General features: G+C 52.3%; 2 protein-coding genes across 2 annotated transcripts; one reads left to right on the top strand and one right to left on the bottom strand.

Moving 5' to 3' along the window:
• Window positions 1–374: 374 nt before the first annotated feature.
• LOC34622013 lies at window positions 375–3,825 on the bottom strand. The gene is made up of 6 exons (XM_026334807.1): window positions 3,467–3,825; window positions 3,287–3,412; window positions 2,804–2,983; window positions 2,216–2,522; window positions 1,593–1,865; window positions 375–1,412 (listed from the first exon to the last, which is right to left on the bottom strand). Exons 1-6 carry the CDS (start codon window positions 3,823–3,825, stop codon window positions 375–377), a joined length of 2,283 nt encoding a protein of 760 aa, XP_026190592.1.
• Window positions 3,826–8,674: 4,849 nt separating this feature from the next.
• Window positions 8,675–15,329, top strand: LOC34622012. The gene is made up of 13 exons (XM_026334742.1): window positions 8,675–8,701; window positions 8,956–9,106; window positions 9,358–9,501; window positions 9,725–9,901; window positions 10,090–10,217; window positions 10,491–10,604; window positions 10,871–11,083; window positions 11,186–11,320; window positions 11,530–11,635; window positions 11,892–12,099; window positions 12,308–12,495; window positions 12,700–15,020; window positions 15,210–15,329. Exons 1-13 carry the CDS (start codon window positions 8,675–8,677, stop codon window positions 15,327–15,329), a joined length of 4,032 nt encoding a protein of 1,343 aa, XP_026190527.1.
• The last annotated feature ends 2,247 nt before the right edge of the window (window positions 15,330–17,576 follow it).

A 17,576-nucleotide genomic window follows, 5' to 3' on the forward strand; every position in this document is an offset into this window, starting at 1 on the left:
ACCCACTACTCACCAACAAAACAAACAACAACAGACATAAACAACACACAAGCAAACCCACCGCTGACTAGCCAGCTGACACGGGAGGATACACTGTGGAGGATGGCAACGTCGAGAGCGCGTTAGGAGCCACAGCGTGTGCGAGAGAGCCGAGGGGGCAGTGTATGTGGTTTTGTTTTTCGAGCACAAGAGCGGCAAGAAGATAGCCGTGTGAGAGGAGGAGTCTCGTGTGCTCTCATGCTCACACAGAGAGAGAGAGAGAAAGACAAAGAGAGAGAGAGAGAGAGAGAGAGAGAGAGAGAGAGAGAGAGAGAGAGAGAGACACAGACACACACACACACAGACACACACACACACACACATGTCCACCCTTCCTACAGCGGCCAGCCAAAAGGCTGTTTTGGAAGCTCTCTTGCCTGTTCGTAGTCCGTGTATGTCGGGTCCGTCATGAGGGTATAGTATATTGGTGCGAGGATCTCGTTCATGCCTTGTACGTAGCACAGGCCAGGGTTAACCTTGGCGTAAATGAACAGGAGGCGAGACAGCACATCGTAATGCCGCCGGGGGTTTATCATGTTGCAGACGTCCTGCACTCCAGCTGGCGCACGCCACGGCTGCAGCGCGTCTTGCTTTCCTTCTGTCGACACAGGATTCTCAGTTTGCCCCTCTTCCCCCTTGGAGTGCGCAGACACGTCCCTCACAGGCGTATCCTCAGCGACGCGAGGAGACGAAGAGGTGAGGGCTCCCTCTCCGCTCGACTGTTGCTGCGCCAAGACTGCAGTGCCAGCTACCTCCGCTGTCGCTTCTACCGGCTGCTTTGGAGCAAGTTTCTCCCCGAGAGTACCCTCCCCCAGGGAACCCTGCGCAGTACGTGCGCGAGAGGGCGATGGTAGAGGCGCGCAGGAGGCGATGGTGCCCGCGGAAAACACAGAGTCTGATTCCAACGAATCGTGAGGGGACGAGCGCACGTTCGTTGGGGAACTGTGAGAGGGTTTGGCGTCTGCTGATCGCTTCGCGGAAGTCAACTGCCGCTTGAGCTGGCGAGCGGCTTGTGCGGCTGCCGCAGAAGCTTCGAGGGCATCGGCTGCGTCTGGAGCCTGCTTGCTGTGACTTGAGGCTCCGCTGCTTTGCTGCGCCTCGTTGATCCAGTAAGGGAAAGGCACTCCGACTGAGGCGGAAAACTTTCCCCACTGCTCGCCGTCCTCTAGGCTGCCACTGCTGAAGTCGAAGGCTTGCGCCTGCTGCTGGCCAAAGCCCGCCGCTGCTGAGGCTGAGAAGGATCTTCCGGATCCAGAGGCACTGCTGCTGGCTATCGCACTTGCGTTCTTGAAGGCTTCGACGTCGCCCTTGCTGCATGCATCCTCACTGGAAAGCCGGCCAATAGACACAGTCAAGGTGGAGGCAGACTTCTTCTGGCGGAAGGCAGACGGGAGACGGAAGCCTCTCAGCGGCGAAGAGGAAGGCTTACGCGAACTCTCTTGGTGGCTGTCAGTGCCACTGAGGGTGGTTCCCGTATTACCGCCGTTGCCGCTGTGCGCGCTGCTGCTGTTGCCTTTGACGCTATCCCCCAACGCAGCTGACACCCCCTGCTGCTGCTGGGACTGCCGTTGCTGCTGCAGCAAGTCGTAGTAGTTCACGAGAAGAGGAACCTCGTCGGACTGCTGCTGATGCTGGGGTTGCGCCAGGCGAGTCGGAGGCGGGGGATACAAATGCAGCTGCTGCTGCCGCATGACTGTTTGCTGAGGGTTCATGGCAAAGAAGCACAGCTCTGGACGGGTCCTAAACACATCCTTATTTATCTGGTCGAAAACCTCAGCGTCCACCCAGTACCCCCGCCACTCGCTTGTTGCGCTCCGACATAGAGGCTGAACAACACACAGGGAGCAAACAGCACACCGTAGAGCGTGAAGCCTATCTTACGCCAAACCTTCTGGTTCGCCGACGCAGCCGAAGTAACAGGCTCTTTTCTCTCAACATGGCAGTCTCGCTTCCCCTGTCCCCAAAAGTTGGTGGACAGCTGGGCACTTGGGGCGGGGAAGAGGAAAGAGGGAGGAAAGAGAAAAGAGGGGGGAAAGAGAAAAGAGAGAGGAAAGAGAAAAGAGGGAGGGAAGAGGAAAGAGGGAGGAAAGAGAAAAGAGGGAGGAAGGAGGTTCCCTTCTGTGCACCAGGCGCAAAGAAGCCCCCTTGTGGTTACACCGCATAAAGAGGGTCTTACGTGATCGCTAACTGCCGCGACTGCTATGGAGGAAGCGGACTGCGATCGGTTACTGCGCTGATCCCCTGACTGCGACGCCTTTTGAGCTGTCTTGACGCCATCGGAAGCCGCAGTAGAGCCAATTGAGGAATCTTTGCCGCATCCACTAGCGCCTCCGTCCGGGGAGCTACCGGAGCTGAGCTCCTCCGTAAAGCCCTCCTGAGGCTTCTGCCGGTTCTTCTCCTGCTGCTCTTGCTGCATGCGTCGCAAGCGGCGCACTGCCTCGGGTTCACGGATGAATTCAGCCTTGTACGATTCGTATGCTTCTCTGCACACAGTCCACAGTCCACGCGAGTGCAATCGCTCCATCTGTGAGCGAACATAGCGAAGCCAAACGCGCCTTGCACACGCCTTCCGGCCTTCCAGAGCCTCTATCTCTCTCTATCTATATATATGTATATCTATATATGTATATATCTATATCTATATATATATACATATATCTATATATCTCACATACATACATACACACACCCTCTCTGACTGCCACCCCGGCGGAAAAAGCAAGAGGGGATGCTAAGAAAAAACGGGGTACAAGCGGTTCCTTACCGAAGCGTGCGACGGTGTTCCTGCCACTTTGACGCTTCCAGGGGGAGACAGTGCAGCAGGATGCGCCAATAAACTGAGCGCAAGGCCGGGCACCCCTCTGGCAGCCCCTTTGCACAAATGACTCTGAGCAGCTGAGGATCCAGCCGCTCTGGCTCTAGCGCATCGAGGCATGTCTCAAGCCTGAGACGGAGAAAATACATCCGCAGCGAGAAGCGGCGCAGGCAAAAATACAGCACGCACAGGTTCTGAAGAGGCCCTCTACCGAGGGGAACCGGCATCATCAGTTTGAAGCCGGTCGAAGAATCTTCTCACGACACGCGTAGCAAGGGTCGCCTCATGTGGGAGGCATCAGGAGTAAGGCAGACGAGCGAATGCTTCTGGGAAAGCAGCCGCGCGGGGGCCTACATGGGGTACACTCTGTATATTCTGTAGAGGAATAGAGCAGAAAGAGGCACAAAAAGTGCGCAGCAACTGGCAATGTACCGGGTGCGAGCCTTCGAATTGATCTCTCGGTCGATAAGCAGCTCAACGTGCCTCCTAAGGGCCTGCATAGATTCATCACCCTTCGGGATGCCATAACAGCCTTCAGGCTGCTCGTTTTCGCGAGAGCTGAAGCTGTCAGCCTTGCCCCACGTCGTTTCCGATGAGGCATGCAGTGGGGGCTTGGCAGCTCCTGAAGGGGTCGAGGATACTCCTGCGCTGCTGCCGTTTTCGCTGCTGCTGCCGAAATTGCTGCCACTGGTGTTGGTGGTGCTGCTGCTGCTGCTGCAGTCATCCTTCATCCGCGAAGATGGGGGAGTAGAAACAACTTTCTTCGAAGTTGATGGCTCTGAAACATTAGGCTCTAGCTGCCGTTCAGCAGGAGCCGCGGACGGTGTATCGGTAGTTGGCTCGGCATGGGTCGCTCGTGTTCTTGTCGTAGTCGCCACTTCTGAAGGTAGTGCAGCTGCCTCTGCTGCAGCAACAGAGGGAGGCCCAGGCTCCACGATAGAGACACATGGGTGCTCTGAGGGTGCCTGCATGGCTGCTACCACTACTGAATACGCTTGTGGATGCTGGGGAGATGCATATCCTGCCCCCTGGAGCACGACTTAGCCAGCTCGAAAGCACTGCCCTTGGCTCCCAGGCTAAAAACGGTTGAGCCGGACTGCATGCCAGAGCTTAGCGCACGCTAAATTGAAGGCTGTCTTGATATTCTGACCATGCGTTGCAGCTGTTCGACCGCGGGAGACTTCCTACGCCAATTCTCTTCGCGTCGCAAGCTACGCAAACATCACGGCTGTTGCTCCTTCCAGTGCTACAGCAGCATCCGACGCTCCGAGTCTGCACGCTAAAGCGCTGAGGCCAAGGCCAGAAAGACGCGATACAGCAAACATACTGTGCGGTGCAGCCGAAGCATGAGCTACTGGCGTTACCGCGGAGTCGACGTTCTGCTTAGACGGAGGAACGGTCTTGGAGGCAGTTTGTGTCAGCTTCAGTTGAGTAAGGCTGTGAGGAGGCGGCAAAACACACCTGCGTCGCCTGGTATCCCAAATGGCCCCAAGGCGGGTGGGCCTCTGGTTTGTGCGCTGGAAGAGGGGCCTGTCCGTAGGGCTACTCTTTCTTGTATTTGCTGTGCTACGACAATATTGAGACAATACTAAATAGTCATTGACTGCGGCATATATCTTTTGTAAGGGAGAGGCTGCACAGGTTGCTGCCTCAGTGGGCGCGCCAGCTTCCTGGTCAGATCGGCTTAGTTGTATTCTGATCGTCACACACCTTACTACATGCTGTAATATGTAATGTGTTAAAGAGGACCTGCAACATTGAGAATTGATTCCCTTATTGTCATGCCATGTCTGATTCGTAAGTCAACCGAACAATCTTCGGCGCATCCCTTATCACCTATATGCGCCGGGGATACTCATGCACGTACGCAAGCTTCGCACTGTGTGAACAGAAAGTTTGCTTAAGTTTCTGACGGCATATTTTTAAAGCCCAATAATTTCATCTCTGAATATTGTCAATGAACAGCTTGATTCTTCTTCTTGACAATAGCCGGTAAAAGTTGCGCAGCTGTCTCTTACACAATCCTGTGTGTTCATCCTGTGCATGAATCTACGTCCATTCGGCCACCATGACAATGCTATAGATGACGACCATGTAGCGCCAGCACATCGCAGCTGCCTTGGTCCATTGCTGTAGGCGTGGGGGGACTGATGCACGCGATACAGAGGGTCAGAGAACCGTAATTGGGCAAGTTCTTTTTTTGCGTCTGGCGTTGCATGTCCTCTGAAAAATACTCTAACCCGACCTCAGCCCAGTAGCAACCAACACGGAACCTTGCCGTGCGATGCCCGCCTTTGCGAAGCTTCCTCAAGATTTACCATCTCTGCACTATCAGGCCTTTTATGCAGACCTCCCGCACTGGCACATCGCCAGAGAGCTTGAGAGGTTAAATTATTTACACTGTTGCGCCCCTCTAAGAAGTTGCATGGGACAAAAAAGCTAATACATGAGTCATTGTGCAACGCCGCTTTCCTGGTAGAGTGATACATTTAAAGCTCCCAAAGCAAGAATTTTAGTATTATGCCCTCTACAGATGCATAGTAGAGAGTCACTAACTGCACCAGGGAAGAAAAGTTTACCCTTTTCTTTCCATGATTCCTCAAGGTTCTTGTGTGATGTGAGAGGCACAACTGGCGCCTATTAAGCAGCACGCTTCGAGCAGTACGAGCATTTGCATCCAGCCACGTATAGCATAATTACAACACAAGCAAACACCGTTCATCTCCGTGGTACTGACCTTGTTCACGATCTTAGACATAAGATATACGATCAGCGGAAACAAACAGTCAGTTCTGAACAAGTTGTTTAATTAGACATGACTAGTTTACAAAAAGGCCCTTGTGTGCCTTGGCCCGCTGTACAAACCTTCACGCAAAGATTGTCTTCTCATCTTATATAAAAGGTAAAGCATAAAATCAAGTCAAAATAGACGGCGAAAGATGCCTACAGCAACAATAGTCCATGCGATACATTTATTCCCCAAAAGCTCTTTAACAAGCTCCTATTGGCACTATGCGGCAAAATTGAACATCTTAAATGTTCTAAATGCAGTAGTTGGGGTGAGAAATCGTGTACCAGTATACTTTAGTGATATTGATGAGTGTGTGACTCCAGATGTTGATGCCAATTACACTTTTGATGCTCCGGCATGGCAAATCAGCCACGAGGACTGAGGTCCCAGTGTAGTTCAGTATTCTGTTCGTCTCCCTTAGTGAATACTTGACATAAAAGCCAAGCTCTCGAGGGAAAACTTATGGGCCCGATTCACTCCATGCATTCCACCGAAACTATGGGTGATGCAGGTACGAACCTGTGGTCGCTAAAGCTTTCCCAAAGAATAATTCACGGCAAGGAGGGACAATTTCATACACAATATATCCAAGGCACTACTTTTTCGCCTCACGAATACTCGTCTGCACAGACGAAGTAACAAAATGGAACGATGCAGCAGGATGGGAGCACTGGGCGGTAGGAAAAAGGAGGTACGAGAGTCTGTCTACCTTTAGCGCCTTGCTGGTGACAAAAAATAACAGACCCCTTGGATGCGCATGACAAGAGGGAATTTAGACAGCATCTTGTACTTAACACGGAAAGTGTCCTCTTTGGGGAACCCTGTGTAATCATTTGGCTCATGCAGTTAAGGGGATGCCGCCGTGCTCTTACATCACTAAAGCGCAACTGCTCTATCGTCTTCACTCATATCCATGCTTTATACAATTGCGTGCCACTTCACTCCTGTACCTGCTCTGTTTTATTTTGCTACTTTATTGACTTGCAAAGTGTATTGCAGATGTTCCTGTCGTCACAAGGTCATCATGCTATACACTAACAAGTACTATTTGTACTTCAAAGCTATGCTAGAGCCCGTCAGGTACAGGGGGCCAAATAAGCTTGAATGAACCAACCTAGAATTGCATGGATGCATCCATTGGGTAGGCTTCATACCAAAGCACTTAAATTTGTAGATGAATTATGCTCGAGTTCTTTCGAGCATATAGGTCCCTACTCTGGCAACGAAGAAAATTGTCTGAATAGTTTTATTTACCAGTGAGCGCCACAAAGAGTGGGCCTCGACCGTCTGGACAACGTTTTATGGCTGGCCGCTTCAAGGCTGTAACATCGAAAAATACTACCGTTCATCCAGAGCAAGTAGTCGGTGGCAGTGGCACTACAAGCCAACGCTATGAAGTAAGCTGCCGAGATGCGCGGCAGACTCTACAATCACAAAGAAAAGCCGGCCATGAGACGCCTTTTTTTCTGTGAAAGTCACTGTATCCAGTTGCATCAACCCGAACGATTTATTCTGTTTCTAGGCGGGGTTAACGCGACTTTTAGGTTTGCCTGTAACATCAGCAGACAAGGCTCAGGGTTATGACACATAATTGGACATACAGCCACCAAAAACGAAACGGTGTTCGCCTGCGTCGCTTAATTGGGGCAGGCTGAACTGCACATGAGATAAAGCCAAGAAACGCACATGCAGCTTACGGAACCGGTATTTAGTAGTCACGAGCACTATTCCAACGGAAAACACCCTTGGAGCATGAACTTAGCATCCAGCGAAACGACCCTCAGTCAGGTATGTAAGCAGCCTTGACCCAAAAGACTCGAGTTCCAGCTGTTGTCGAAAACAATACTCGAGCCACGAGAGGTCTCCTGGCGAACCTGGCGCAGCTCTGGGAAGTGTGAGTGTTGCTTGCATTGTGTCTAAAGCCATCGAAGGTCAAGAGAGGCTAACGATGACTGATACAAGGAGAAATAAGCATGGATTAATGTCTTCCTCTCCAAGACAAGAGGCCAACCAAATGCTTCAGGGTTTGTGAAGTCACCTATGGAAGGGCAAGCTTGAGTCTCCCTGGGATGCCGGCTTGCCGCGTATGTTGGTCGCCGCCTCACCAGTGGGCAGTGACATAGCGTTTCTGCTCAATGAATTAGTTAATAAATGGCTATTCACGGTGAAGTGTAAAAGCTGCAGCCCTACACGTGGTACGTAGGACAACCGCCTTACTTGGCGGCGACGAGGAACTGAGTGCTAGCAGCTGACTCCGTGATCCGCGTGGCACGGTACCTCATTCTTCGTCAGTAATTGCTACCAGTATAGCACGTTTGCACCTACGTGAAACGCGTTTTCACATTTTATCATCTTCAGCGTGTTGGGGCCTGGACCTCTTAGGGCCTTCGCAGGATTACCTAGCAGCGACATGCCTTTCTTCCTTTCCCGCAAACAACCAGCACGTTCAACGCTTTGCGGGCTCATATCGCCGCTAAAAACCTGCATCAGGGTGAACAAAAGCAGAGACCTCAATTGTCAACTTGTTTTTGCCAGACGTATCGCATATCGGTGAAACCACGGGGGCCCAGGGGAAGGTCAACTGTTCCTTTGGAGCCTTTGCTGCGCCAAAATTGTTTTCCATAGCGAATTCGCCAAGACACACCCCTTTCGGTTGGCATCAAGAGGGAAGTTCGCCCTCATGCCCTTGTTATTGTACCCGTCCGTGCCTCGAGTGACGAGCGGAGGTGTCTGAAATAAGTTGAAGGTGCGATTGCTCATCTTCCCTCCATTCAAACTCCAGAAAGGGGTTCGTGAACCTTGAAAAGCTGAAAGCGATACCGCCACCAACTTACCAACTGCGTCCATATTACCTGCGGAGGAGCGGCGCCGTCGTTTTGCAACAATTTAGGCTGGCCTTGCGCCCCTCCACATGAGCTCAGCCAGCATCGAATCCAACTCTCAATGCTTTGTGAACGCCATTGATTGAGCGATCTGTTTTGGAGCGCTTGGGGGAAGGACCAGTGCGCATATATCCCACTGGCGTCTCGATGGAGAGCTGGAATCGGAAATGGCGGGTAACCTTCTCGGGTTCATTTAGAGCGACTCGTTCCCCCCTAAGCAAGCTTTCGCCGCCGACGCAGTAGTCAAGAGGCACATATGTACCTGCTTAAACGCTTAACGGGGGTGTGGGTGCTCACCATAGCTGGTCATCCTGCTACAATACACCAAAAGAGCTTGATATATCCAACTCTTTTCGAGGCTCGCTGTGCTACCCACTGCGTTTCCCCAGCCTTGTGAGCCAGCTGTATGTGCATTCTTTCTGCCACAGACCCTATGGTGCTGGTCGAACGTGTACTTGGGGTGGAAGGTAGCACAGGCGCGAGGCCGCGCGCTTCCCCAGGAAAAACAAGCGGCCTACTGGGAACAACGGCACGAGCACTTCGCAAACCTCGTGTGGGATAACATCAAAGAACTAAAGGGTGAGGTAGATTCGGTGGCATCATTCCACTGGCCTCGAGTCCAGGGAAGGGCTGCGGAAAGCTCATTCTGTGCTGCTCGGCGTAGCGGCTGTGCTGAATTCGGGTTGCACACTTTAGAGGCGCAGATGTCTGCCGGAATCACCATTTCAGAAAGCTCCCAAGTGCTGCATGCAAGCAGTGTGTCGCGTTTTTTCCTGGCCTTCAGCTTGCCGTTGGCTTTCTCTGCCGCGGCTGCTTTGTTCACTTTGCAGGCTGGTGGGTCAAGGTTGGACAGTTCCTGAGCACCCGGAGCGATCTGTTGCCTCAGCAGTACATCCACCACCTCATAAAATTGCAAGACATGATGCCCACGACATCGTACGCTGTCATCGAGAAGGCCTTGCAGGCAGAGCTTGGTAGGACGCAGTTGGTCCTTGCGTAGTGCGCTAGACCGTACTGGTGGCGTCTTTCCTCTAGCTAGCTAACTCATCGAAGGCCTGAGGCTTTCAGCAGGGTGTCAGGGGACGCCTCTGGCCTTCTTTCCCCCTAAGTATCATCTTGTTGTTGGTGCAAAAATGGAATCCGCCGTGTACTTCCTCATGGCGGCAACGCGCATTCGTCGGTCTTGAACTGCCACAGGCGACTTAAAGCTCATTTTCTCCAAGATCGACGAAAAGCCTCTGGCCTCCGCGAGTATTGGTCAAGTGCACCGAGCCTGGCTGAAGGATGGCACAGCAGTTGTGGTGAAGGTGCAGCACGCCGACGTCGAGTCACTTCTGATGCATGACATGACAAATCTTAAGCAACTGTCTTGGGGTGAGCCGTCCGCCGTTTCGCAGATGAATAAAGCAACTGGCAGAGGGTTTAGGGCAGACCCTTGACCGCTGCTTGTGCGGGTTTGCGATAAAGCTGCATGAGCAAGCAACATCTTCTTTGACCCCTAGAGCCTGCCCGATGTAGAGCTACAGACGCCCCCTACCACCTCCGCTGTCCGTCCGGTGCAGCCTTTGGAATGCTCGAACCAGGAATGAACTTCGCTCCGATTTTGGAGGAATGGCAGAAGGCGGCGACCAAGGAACTTGATTTTAGATACGAATTTGCGCATCAGCAACGGGCGTACGAGGCGGCTCAGGTAAGCACGGAAAATATCATACGCGCACGAAGAGAGCTTGGTGGGGGGATGTCTTTGCACCGCAGCTCAATGCGCCTTACGCTTCGGTGCTGTAGTCATCACGGTAGCATGATTCAGCGTTGAGCCTGGCGACCCACTGCCATAACGTGTGCATGCCAGCGCTAGGCGCAGGCAGCTGTGAGTCAACGCAGAACATTTGAGTGGTGCCTAAGTCGTCCGCGACGTGGGCCGCATGCATCCCTCATGGGTGTGGATGTGTCCATGCTCCCTCAGCGCTCAAGAATCGGCGTCATAATTCCAAAGTGCTATCCGAACTTGGTAACGAAGTCAGTTATGGTGATGGATTTCATTGATGGATTCAAAGTCACAGATACTGCGAAGCTTGATGTGAGCTCGACACGGCCGCAGTTCGTTTGCAGGGTGATTTACGTCTGTCTTTAAAGAGGGTTCCGTGTAGCGCGCCACTTTTTGAAACAAAGGTATACGGCTTGCGCATAAAATCCTAGTGGCTGAAAGAAGCATTCCAGGGGAAACGGTGTTTCTCAGTGCCGACGCGCGTATGTCAGACAGACAAGACACGGTATGGACGGGGTAGGGATGCTGCTGTGCCTTAGCTAATGGGGTTTGGTCTTTGGCGTGTTGTCCTACGGCAGCAATACGGGGTCGACAGAAGGGAGCTGATGTACAGGCTTTGCGACAGCTTCGCGTATCAAATCCACATTGATGGCCTTTTCAACGGCGATCCGCACCCAGGCAACATCTTAGTATCCGTCGACCCTGTTACCAAGGAAGCTTTCCCCGTGATTTTGGATTGGGGGCTTGTGAAAGAGTTCGACTCGAAGGGCCAGACCGCCTTTTCAAAGCTCGTGAGCTACGCCTTGGTTGCAGAGTTTGTGAAAAACATGCTACGTCGTCGTCGCTGTTGCTTTGAATGCCTCTCCAGTTTCTGCAGCCCCCTTTTCGCACAGGTCTACTCAGTTGCATCCATGGACGTGATGGGGCTTATGGAGGCTTTTGAGAACATGGGCTTTCAATTCAAAGAGGGAAAAGGTGCTGTGATTGATCCGGAGATCTATATGGACGCCCTTCGGTTGGCTTTCCGGGTGCGTCACTTTTCCAGGACCACCATTTGAACTGTCTTGAGGCAAAAAGAGACACCTTCGCCTCTGTTGTACCCCCTTTTAAGGGGGTAGGTTGTGCATTGGTTCGTGGCAACGGCCAACAAGAAAGCCTGTGGCGCTGCAATGCTTTGTTGTGATTTTGTACGGTAGCATGTATGTGTGTATGTATGTGTTTGTATGGGTGTGTGCAGGAAGGGGAGGTGGAGAAGAAGGAAACGGAGGCCGTTCACAAGGCAGCGGGGGAGACCGTGCAAGCTGCAGTACAGGCCGGAATAAACCGCAAGAAAATTCAGGAGGGTGTGGCACTGCATCACTGTTATCTCCTGTCGTTGGCCAATTCCTTTCGTGCAATTGGAGTGTGGGTGCAACTGAGCAGCACTAGAGTCTGTGCAGCACGTAGCCTGGTCTCTGAAGACGGATGCTGCTCAGAACGTGGGGGAGCTTCGTGATTCGTCTTCGACTTCTGAGTGATATTATGCATGCCAGGTGCGATATACCCCCTTGCTGTCGGTCAATCTGGATTGTCGGTAGTACGTGTGCTTGTTCGGCTCAGCAAATCCGCTCGAGGACTGGCCAAAGGACATCATTTTTTTTGTTCGCGTCGCATCTCTCCTCCATGGCCTCTGTGTTCAGCTGAATGTGCACATCCCATTCTTACAGATTATGGTTCGTCGCGCACAGGAATGCCTTTTCAATCGCTACCAGCCACCGAGCCCGCTCATCTACACTCACTTCCTGGGAGGCAGGGGGTCTGTCAAATGGTAGGTTGACACGCAAACGCAGCACACGTTGGACGTTTCCATGTTCAAGTGTCACGTTTTGTGGACTTTTTATGTAAACTTGAACCTTATGGCGCATATCAAACCGAAGTTACCTCCTTTCAGCATCGCTGCTGGACGGCTGCACACGACCGTGTTTTGGTTTCGACTCGATTGCTGCTTGCTGTGGGGCCGCTTGAATTGTGTTCAGCTCGCTCAACCAACGCTTAAGTCGGTTGCTGTGCTACCTTGTAAAGCAAAAGTTGGTGCTTGGATGCCAAGTTGCCGTGTATTTTGAGGAGGAAATGATCGTCGACGTGGCCATTGGCCAGATGGGACCTGTGGATACGCGTCCAGTTACTCCTGATTCCTTGTTTTGTGGATACTGCACAACAAAAGGTTAGTTGGAGCTCCTCGTATAAGCTGGGCAATCGTGAGCGCCTAGGGGGCGGGGCAGCACACGGGACCGCATTTTAGGCCTGCTGCTAGCGGCTGACCTAAAAAAGACTTGTCGTGGAAGTGTTTATCGAATTTGTGTTGAACAAAGTTTTGTTCCTGCAGTAAACGTTGCGTTGATTTGTGTGGCTTTGCTTTGCTACGCAGGGCTCTTGAGTACTGCGTTGTTGCAGCTCGTAAGCAGCGGCGAACTAGAGCTTGACGATGCTGTTTCAAGTTGGTGGGATGGATTCATTCGCTACGGCAAGCGTGCAGTAACTGTGCAGCAACTGCTGACACACCGAGCAGGCCTGCATCGCGCTCTGCCATCCGACCTAACGCTATCTCGGCTAGCCGATTACAGTGAGATGGTGCGTATCGTCGAGGATGCGCCTCCGGCATGCGCTCCCGGTGCCTTAGGACGCTATGCGTATCTCACATACGGGTGGGCTGTAAGCGAGTTGGTCCGGTGTGTGTCGGGTATCCCCATTGATACGTTTATACGAGAGCGGCTCCTAGAACCGCTGGACTTGGAAGGCGAAATCTTCATGAGGCTGCCAGAGGCGGCAGCAGAGCAGGCTGCTGCTGAACCCCCATCGCACATGCCCGCAGGTTTAGGACCAGAACAGAGCAGGGCCTCGCCAGCGCGCGATTTCCCTACGCCACCCAGCCCCCGCTTGAAGCGGAGGAGCAGCAGCAGCATTGGGATCGCTTGGAACGCTCAGCAATCCTTAAATAATGATCCTGCTCTGCGGGGGCCTCGACATTCCTCTCTCTCGAGGCAAAGAGAGACATTTTCAACAGGCGATCCGGGGGTCGAATCCTTGTTCTACTCTGCCAACACTGCAGCGAAATCAGTCGTCCCCCCCCAGCCAGAGTCGAGTAGCGACAAAAGCGCAGGCCCCCAGGGGGCTTCCTCCCCGAACGCCAAGAGCAGCTTCACTCACAGCCAGAATTGGCAGCCCTCTAGTAGCGACATCAATCGCACCTTCCTGACGCCTGATCAGCAGAAAGTTTCAACGCGAGGAAGACCGCACGAAGCAGCGTACCACGGAGATAAAGGGAAAGCGGCGGGCGAAGCAAGGGGCCTCTCCAGCGGCAGTCCGTCAATACGCGTTTCTCCGAATCCTCGTTTGCCACAGCAGGACGGCTCGGTGGGAGGCCAAACCGCTGCTTCACCGCTCAATCCATTGCTAAGTGATAAAGCATTGGAGGACAGGGCCTCTGTTCTGAAGCCGCCAGCAGCCGCCAGCGCACCTGGACCTCGCAGGGGGCCGAGCCCTACAGGTAGGAAACCTCCGCATCAGTGGGGGAAGCACCAGCTTTCCTCTTTTCCAAAAGGTGTGGAGATTGTGCAGGCCAGCACGCCTTTCCTGTGGAGGCTAACATCTGCTCGGAGGAAGATATCATTCAGTCCAATGACGCAGCAAGAGGTGCTGCAGCGCCTCGAACGAGCGAAAGGAAAGCTCAAGGCCGCCAAGCCGGAAGCTACCGATGGATTCTCCTCGGCAGAAGACACTCAGGCGAGAAAGTGCATCGCTTCGGCCATGCTGCAGCGCCGCCTCCGCCTCCACAATATGCAAGGCGGTTCCGGGCCTCTTGAGTCGAATGGGGGAGCGCGAGCGATTGCTACACGCACCGCGGAAAGTCTCCCAGATTTGTTACCACATTCGAGGCTGAACAGGCAGCGTGAGGACGAGCGTCATAAATCGGAAGAAGAGGACGGTTTCTCTCACAGCGATGCTGCCACGGAAGGGCCGGGGACTCCGGATTCTGACTCCGACACACCGTCAATTACACCTGCTGCCCCTGGTGCCGCGCCGCGCGTTTCCGTGGTGGAGCTGATACGCACAAAGCCACATGTGATGGACCCTCTTATATATGACAGCCACCGCATCGTGAACCAGCTGATCCCGCCTACCAATTGTCGTTGCACTGCGAGAGCCCTTGCGCGTTTCTACTCGGCCTTGGGAGAAGGCCGAATCATTAGCAAGCCACTTCTCGATGCGGCGCGCGTTGCTCACACTGTGGATCCCACATTAGAGTCTCTGCTGCTTACTGGGGGAGGCAGTAGAACTTGGGGTTTGGGCTACCAGCTGTACGACTGCTCATTCGTAAATTCTCCCGGCTGGGGTGCAATCCGTCCAGGGCAGGGAGCCCCCACCGGATCTACCTTTCTGCTGCACAGCCGCGCGTCGAACTTTGGTGAGGGGAACCCGGTGCGACGTAGACGCTTACCACAAGAAAGCGGCCTGTTTGGATATGGAGGAGCAGGCAGTGGCGGGCCTGCTTCCATGGTGGATGCCGAAGCTCTGCTACGAGACAGGGGTTTGTCTGCTTCTCATCCGTGGGGGGCGACCCTCGGCATCAAACCTCGCGGCGTAGTTGGGCTTGGTCATGGCGATATGGGAGGATCCATAGCAATGTGTTTTCCGGAAATGAATCTCTCTATTTGCATCCTTCTAAACGATGTCTTGACGGGGGCAGAGGTATGCAGATTGTCGGTCGCGCTTTCCCTACTGCTTTTCCTCCAGCGCGCTGACAGACAAACACAGGCACGCTTGGCGAGACTTTCCATGACTAGGTTTCTTTGGCTCTGTGTCTAGAATCTACTGTTGCTCGGTACTCGTGAATTTGAGGCCTTGTCCTTTTCCGTGATGCGCTGCTCGTTCGTGCAGGCTTCACAGACTATCCTAGAGTTCCTGCTTAAATGTTTTGGCTTGCAGCCAAAGTGGCAGACCCAAGTGAGTGTTGAAGAGGTATTGAAGAACTTAACGCCAGTGCCTTTTGAAGACTGAGCTGTCGCGTCCAAGTTAGCAGCGATAAAATATTGAACACGTTAACAGCGTCAAGGCCTGAGAAAGCATTTCACCTGCGGCTCCCAGACGTATCCTTGCTACCAGAGAACGACATTGTACCGTAGTGAGAAGCATATAGGTCCGTTGGGTCTCGTAAACGCAGCCCGAATGTCGAGAACATGAAGAAGGGTCTTTTAAACGACCTTTTGGCACCTCATTTGGCATTTTGGGAGGTGCAACCGCGCATATGGAAGCCAGTCACAGGACAGGCAGTATTCACGCGGCACTTGCTCGATACGCATTGCAATTTTTGTACTCATGGCAATTAGGTCCCTGTCTCGACACTGGTGAAAGGCTAGCGAGCGCTGGACTTAGAAGTCTTGAAAATCAACGGTGTACTCGAGATTGACACATGCGCTCTCTCCCAGCTTGCACGGTGCTGCCAGCGACTGACCTCGCAGCTGCGTTTTTTGGTTATAACACTCTGTATTTGAGTAGCCGAGCTTAATCTAAAGAGAGGATCGGCCAGGCGCTTTTTTGCACCCAGATCAGATGAAGAAGTTTGAACATGAGGTCCCAAATTGAATCCTTCTGTCACGCCATTGCAGTTCGGAATACTTTTGATTTGTCTTAAATATTACATGTGTTGAGGAGCCCTTTAGCCAGGATTCTTGGTGCTGTCTCGGGGATCATAAGTGATGCCTTCACATTTTCGCCCTATTCGTAGCTCTGAAGCACTGTACTGAGGTTGCTTCCCCATATCCAAGAAGCGGACGGTTTTGAAGCAATGACCATGTAACGATCGCGAGCGAAGGGAACAATGAACATCAGAGGTCAGCAATCACCTTTATGAATCCTCGGAGCCTTTCAGATGCTCTGCGGAATGCTTGGGCATGAGGGGCGGAGTGACAGTTGGCAGTTGTCCTCCAGGCGAATGAGGGCCAGCCGTCATAGCTGGTTGGTTATAGTGTGTTATATGCTGTACTAACACTTTCGGTATTCTATTATGAATGCGGGCCACCCATGCTACGCCTAAAACCACAAACCCGCCGCGCATGCCACAAATCTTCGCAAGACTGGGAAAGTAGATAGATATGTTGTGTTCTATGGGCATCACAAGCCCGTTCAGGACTATGCTGCCATATACAACGTGTACCCTGGGCCGCACCAGAAGGTGGGGAAATGTATAAAGCGTGGTGAGCAAAGAGGCAGTGCGTGTTAGCAGCTTGTAAATGCTCTGTTATACATGCATGGCTTTGTTCGTGTGTAAGCGGTAAAGTCATTGTCGGCAGGATACTGCCTGGTTCAGTATTGATAAACCCATTTCAAAAGGGGATTAAGCTTTGTACATGAATTTCCTAGCTAAGATATGTCTGAACTGCAGGGAAGCGTATCGTTAGAACAATGATGGAACGAACAATGGTGGTGTTGGGGTATTGCGTGCAGTTTTGCGCAGGAGAATAGGTACACTGGCCCTCATGAAGTTCTGCGGGCGAATGTATTATTTGAAAAAAGTCTGGATTGCTGACATCTTTTGTAAATGATCGACAAGGAATAAGGCCGTACTTTTTCATACTGCATCAGGAAGATGATCCTACAGGCTTCTGAAGTGCATCCTGATCCGATCACGTCCAGGGTACTCGTAGCGGGCTAAGCTTCATTTGACACTTGATTCTAGAGTAACGAAATTAAACTATGAATTCGTACAGAATTGATCGTAGAATTGCCCAAATACGCAAGGACTTTACGCGGTGGGCATTTGCGCCGCTGGCAATTCACTGGCTGTGATTGCTTGGAGCGCTTGAAGGGTTAGCACCACGCAATCCCGTATTTTCTCTCCCTTAACACAGGAGTTCATAGCAGTGAGGGTATGGAAGAGAGAGGAACTGTATTTAAAGGATATCTTGTAAGGTTTCATCGAGTGTCTATAAAGCTTGTGTCTACGTACCTCCGTATAAGACCCTAAGTGGAGGCAAACAGTTCCAGTTGTCGAATACCTTCAAACACGACTAATGAGACTACACTGTATGCAAGAAGTCTGGCATATAGTGGGGCAAACAACAATTTGTTACAGCGTCTGTAGAATTCTAGGAAGGGCATCTTGGCACCGTCAGAAGATGGCGGTTGTGCTCAACAGCTTGAAATTAACCAGCCTCGCTAAAACGAGTAAGCGACTGGGAATGATGAACTGATATCCTTTCGCTTAGGTACTGGTGCCGACGACATTCCTGAATAATCACCACCAAC

Source organism: Cyclospora cayetanensis, unplaced genomic scaffold (genome assembly GCF_002999335.1).
Source record: "Cyclospora cayetanensis isolate NF1_C8 unplaced genomic scaffold, CcayRef3 CcayRef3_contig_5, whole genome shotgun sequence".
NCBI lineage: Eukaryota > Apicomplexa > Conoidasida > Eucoccidiorida > Eimeriidae > Cyclospora > Cyclospora cayetanensis.

Coding starts and splice junctions, on each gene's coding strand:
- LOC34622012 (XM_026334742.1), top strand. CDS start 8,675: ATGGAGAGCTGGAATCGGAAATGGCGG. Junction 10,218..10,490: donor GGGCGTACGAGGCGGCTCAG/GTAAGCACGGAA, acceptor ATGCTCCCTCAG/CGCTCAAGAATCGGCGTCAT. Junction 10,605..10,870: donor CAGATACTGCGAAGCTTGAT/GTGAGCTCGACA, acceptor GTCCTACGGCAG/CAATACGGGGTCGACAGAAG.
- LOC34622013 (XM_026334807.1), bottom strand. CDS start 3,825: ATGCAGGCACCCTCAGAGCACCCATGTGTCTCTATCGTGGAGCCTGGG. Junction 3,413..3,466: donor ACCCCTTCAGGAGCTGCCAA/GCCCCCACTGCA, acceptor TGACAGCTTCAG/CTCTCGCGAAAACGAGCAGC. Junction 1,413..1,592: donor AGCAACGGCAGTCCCAGCAG/CAGCAGGGGGTG, acceptor GCCTTCCGCCAG/AAGAAGTCTGCCTCCACCTT.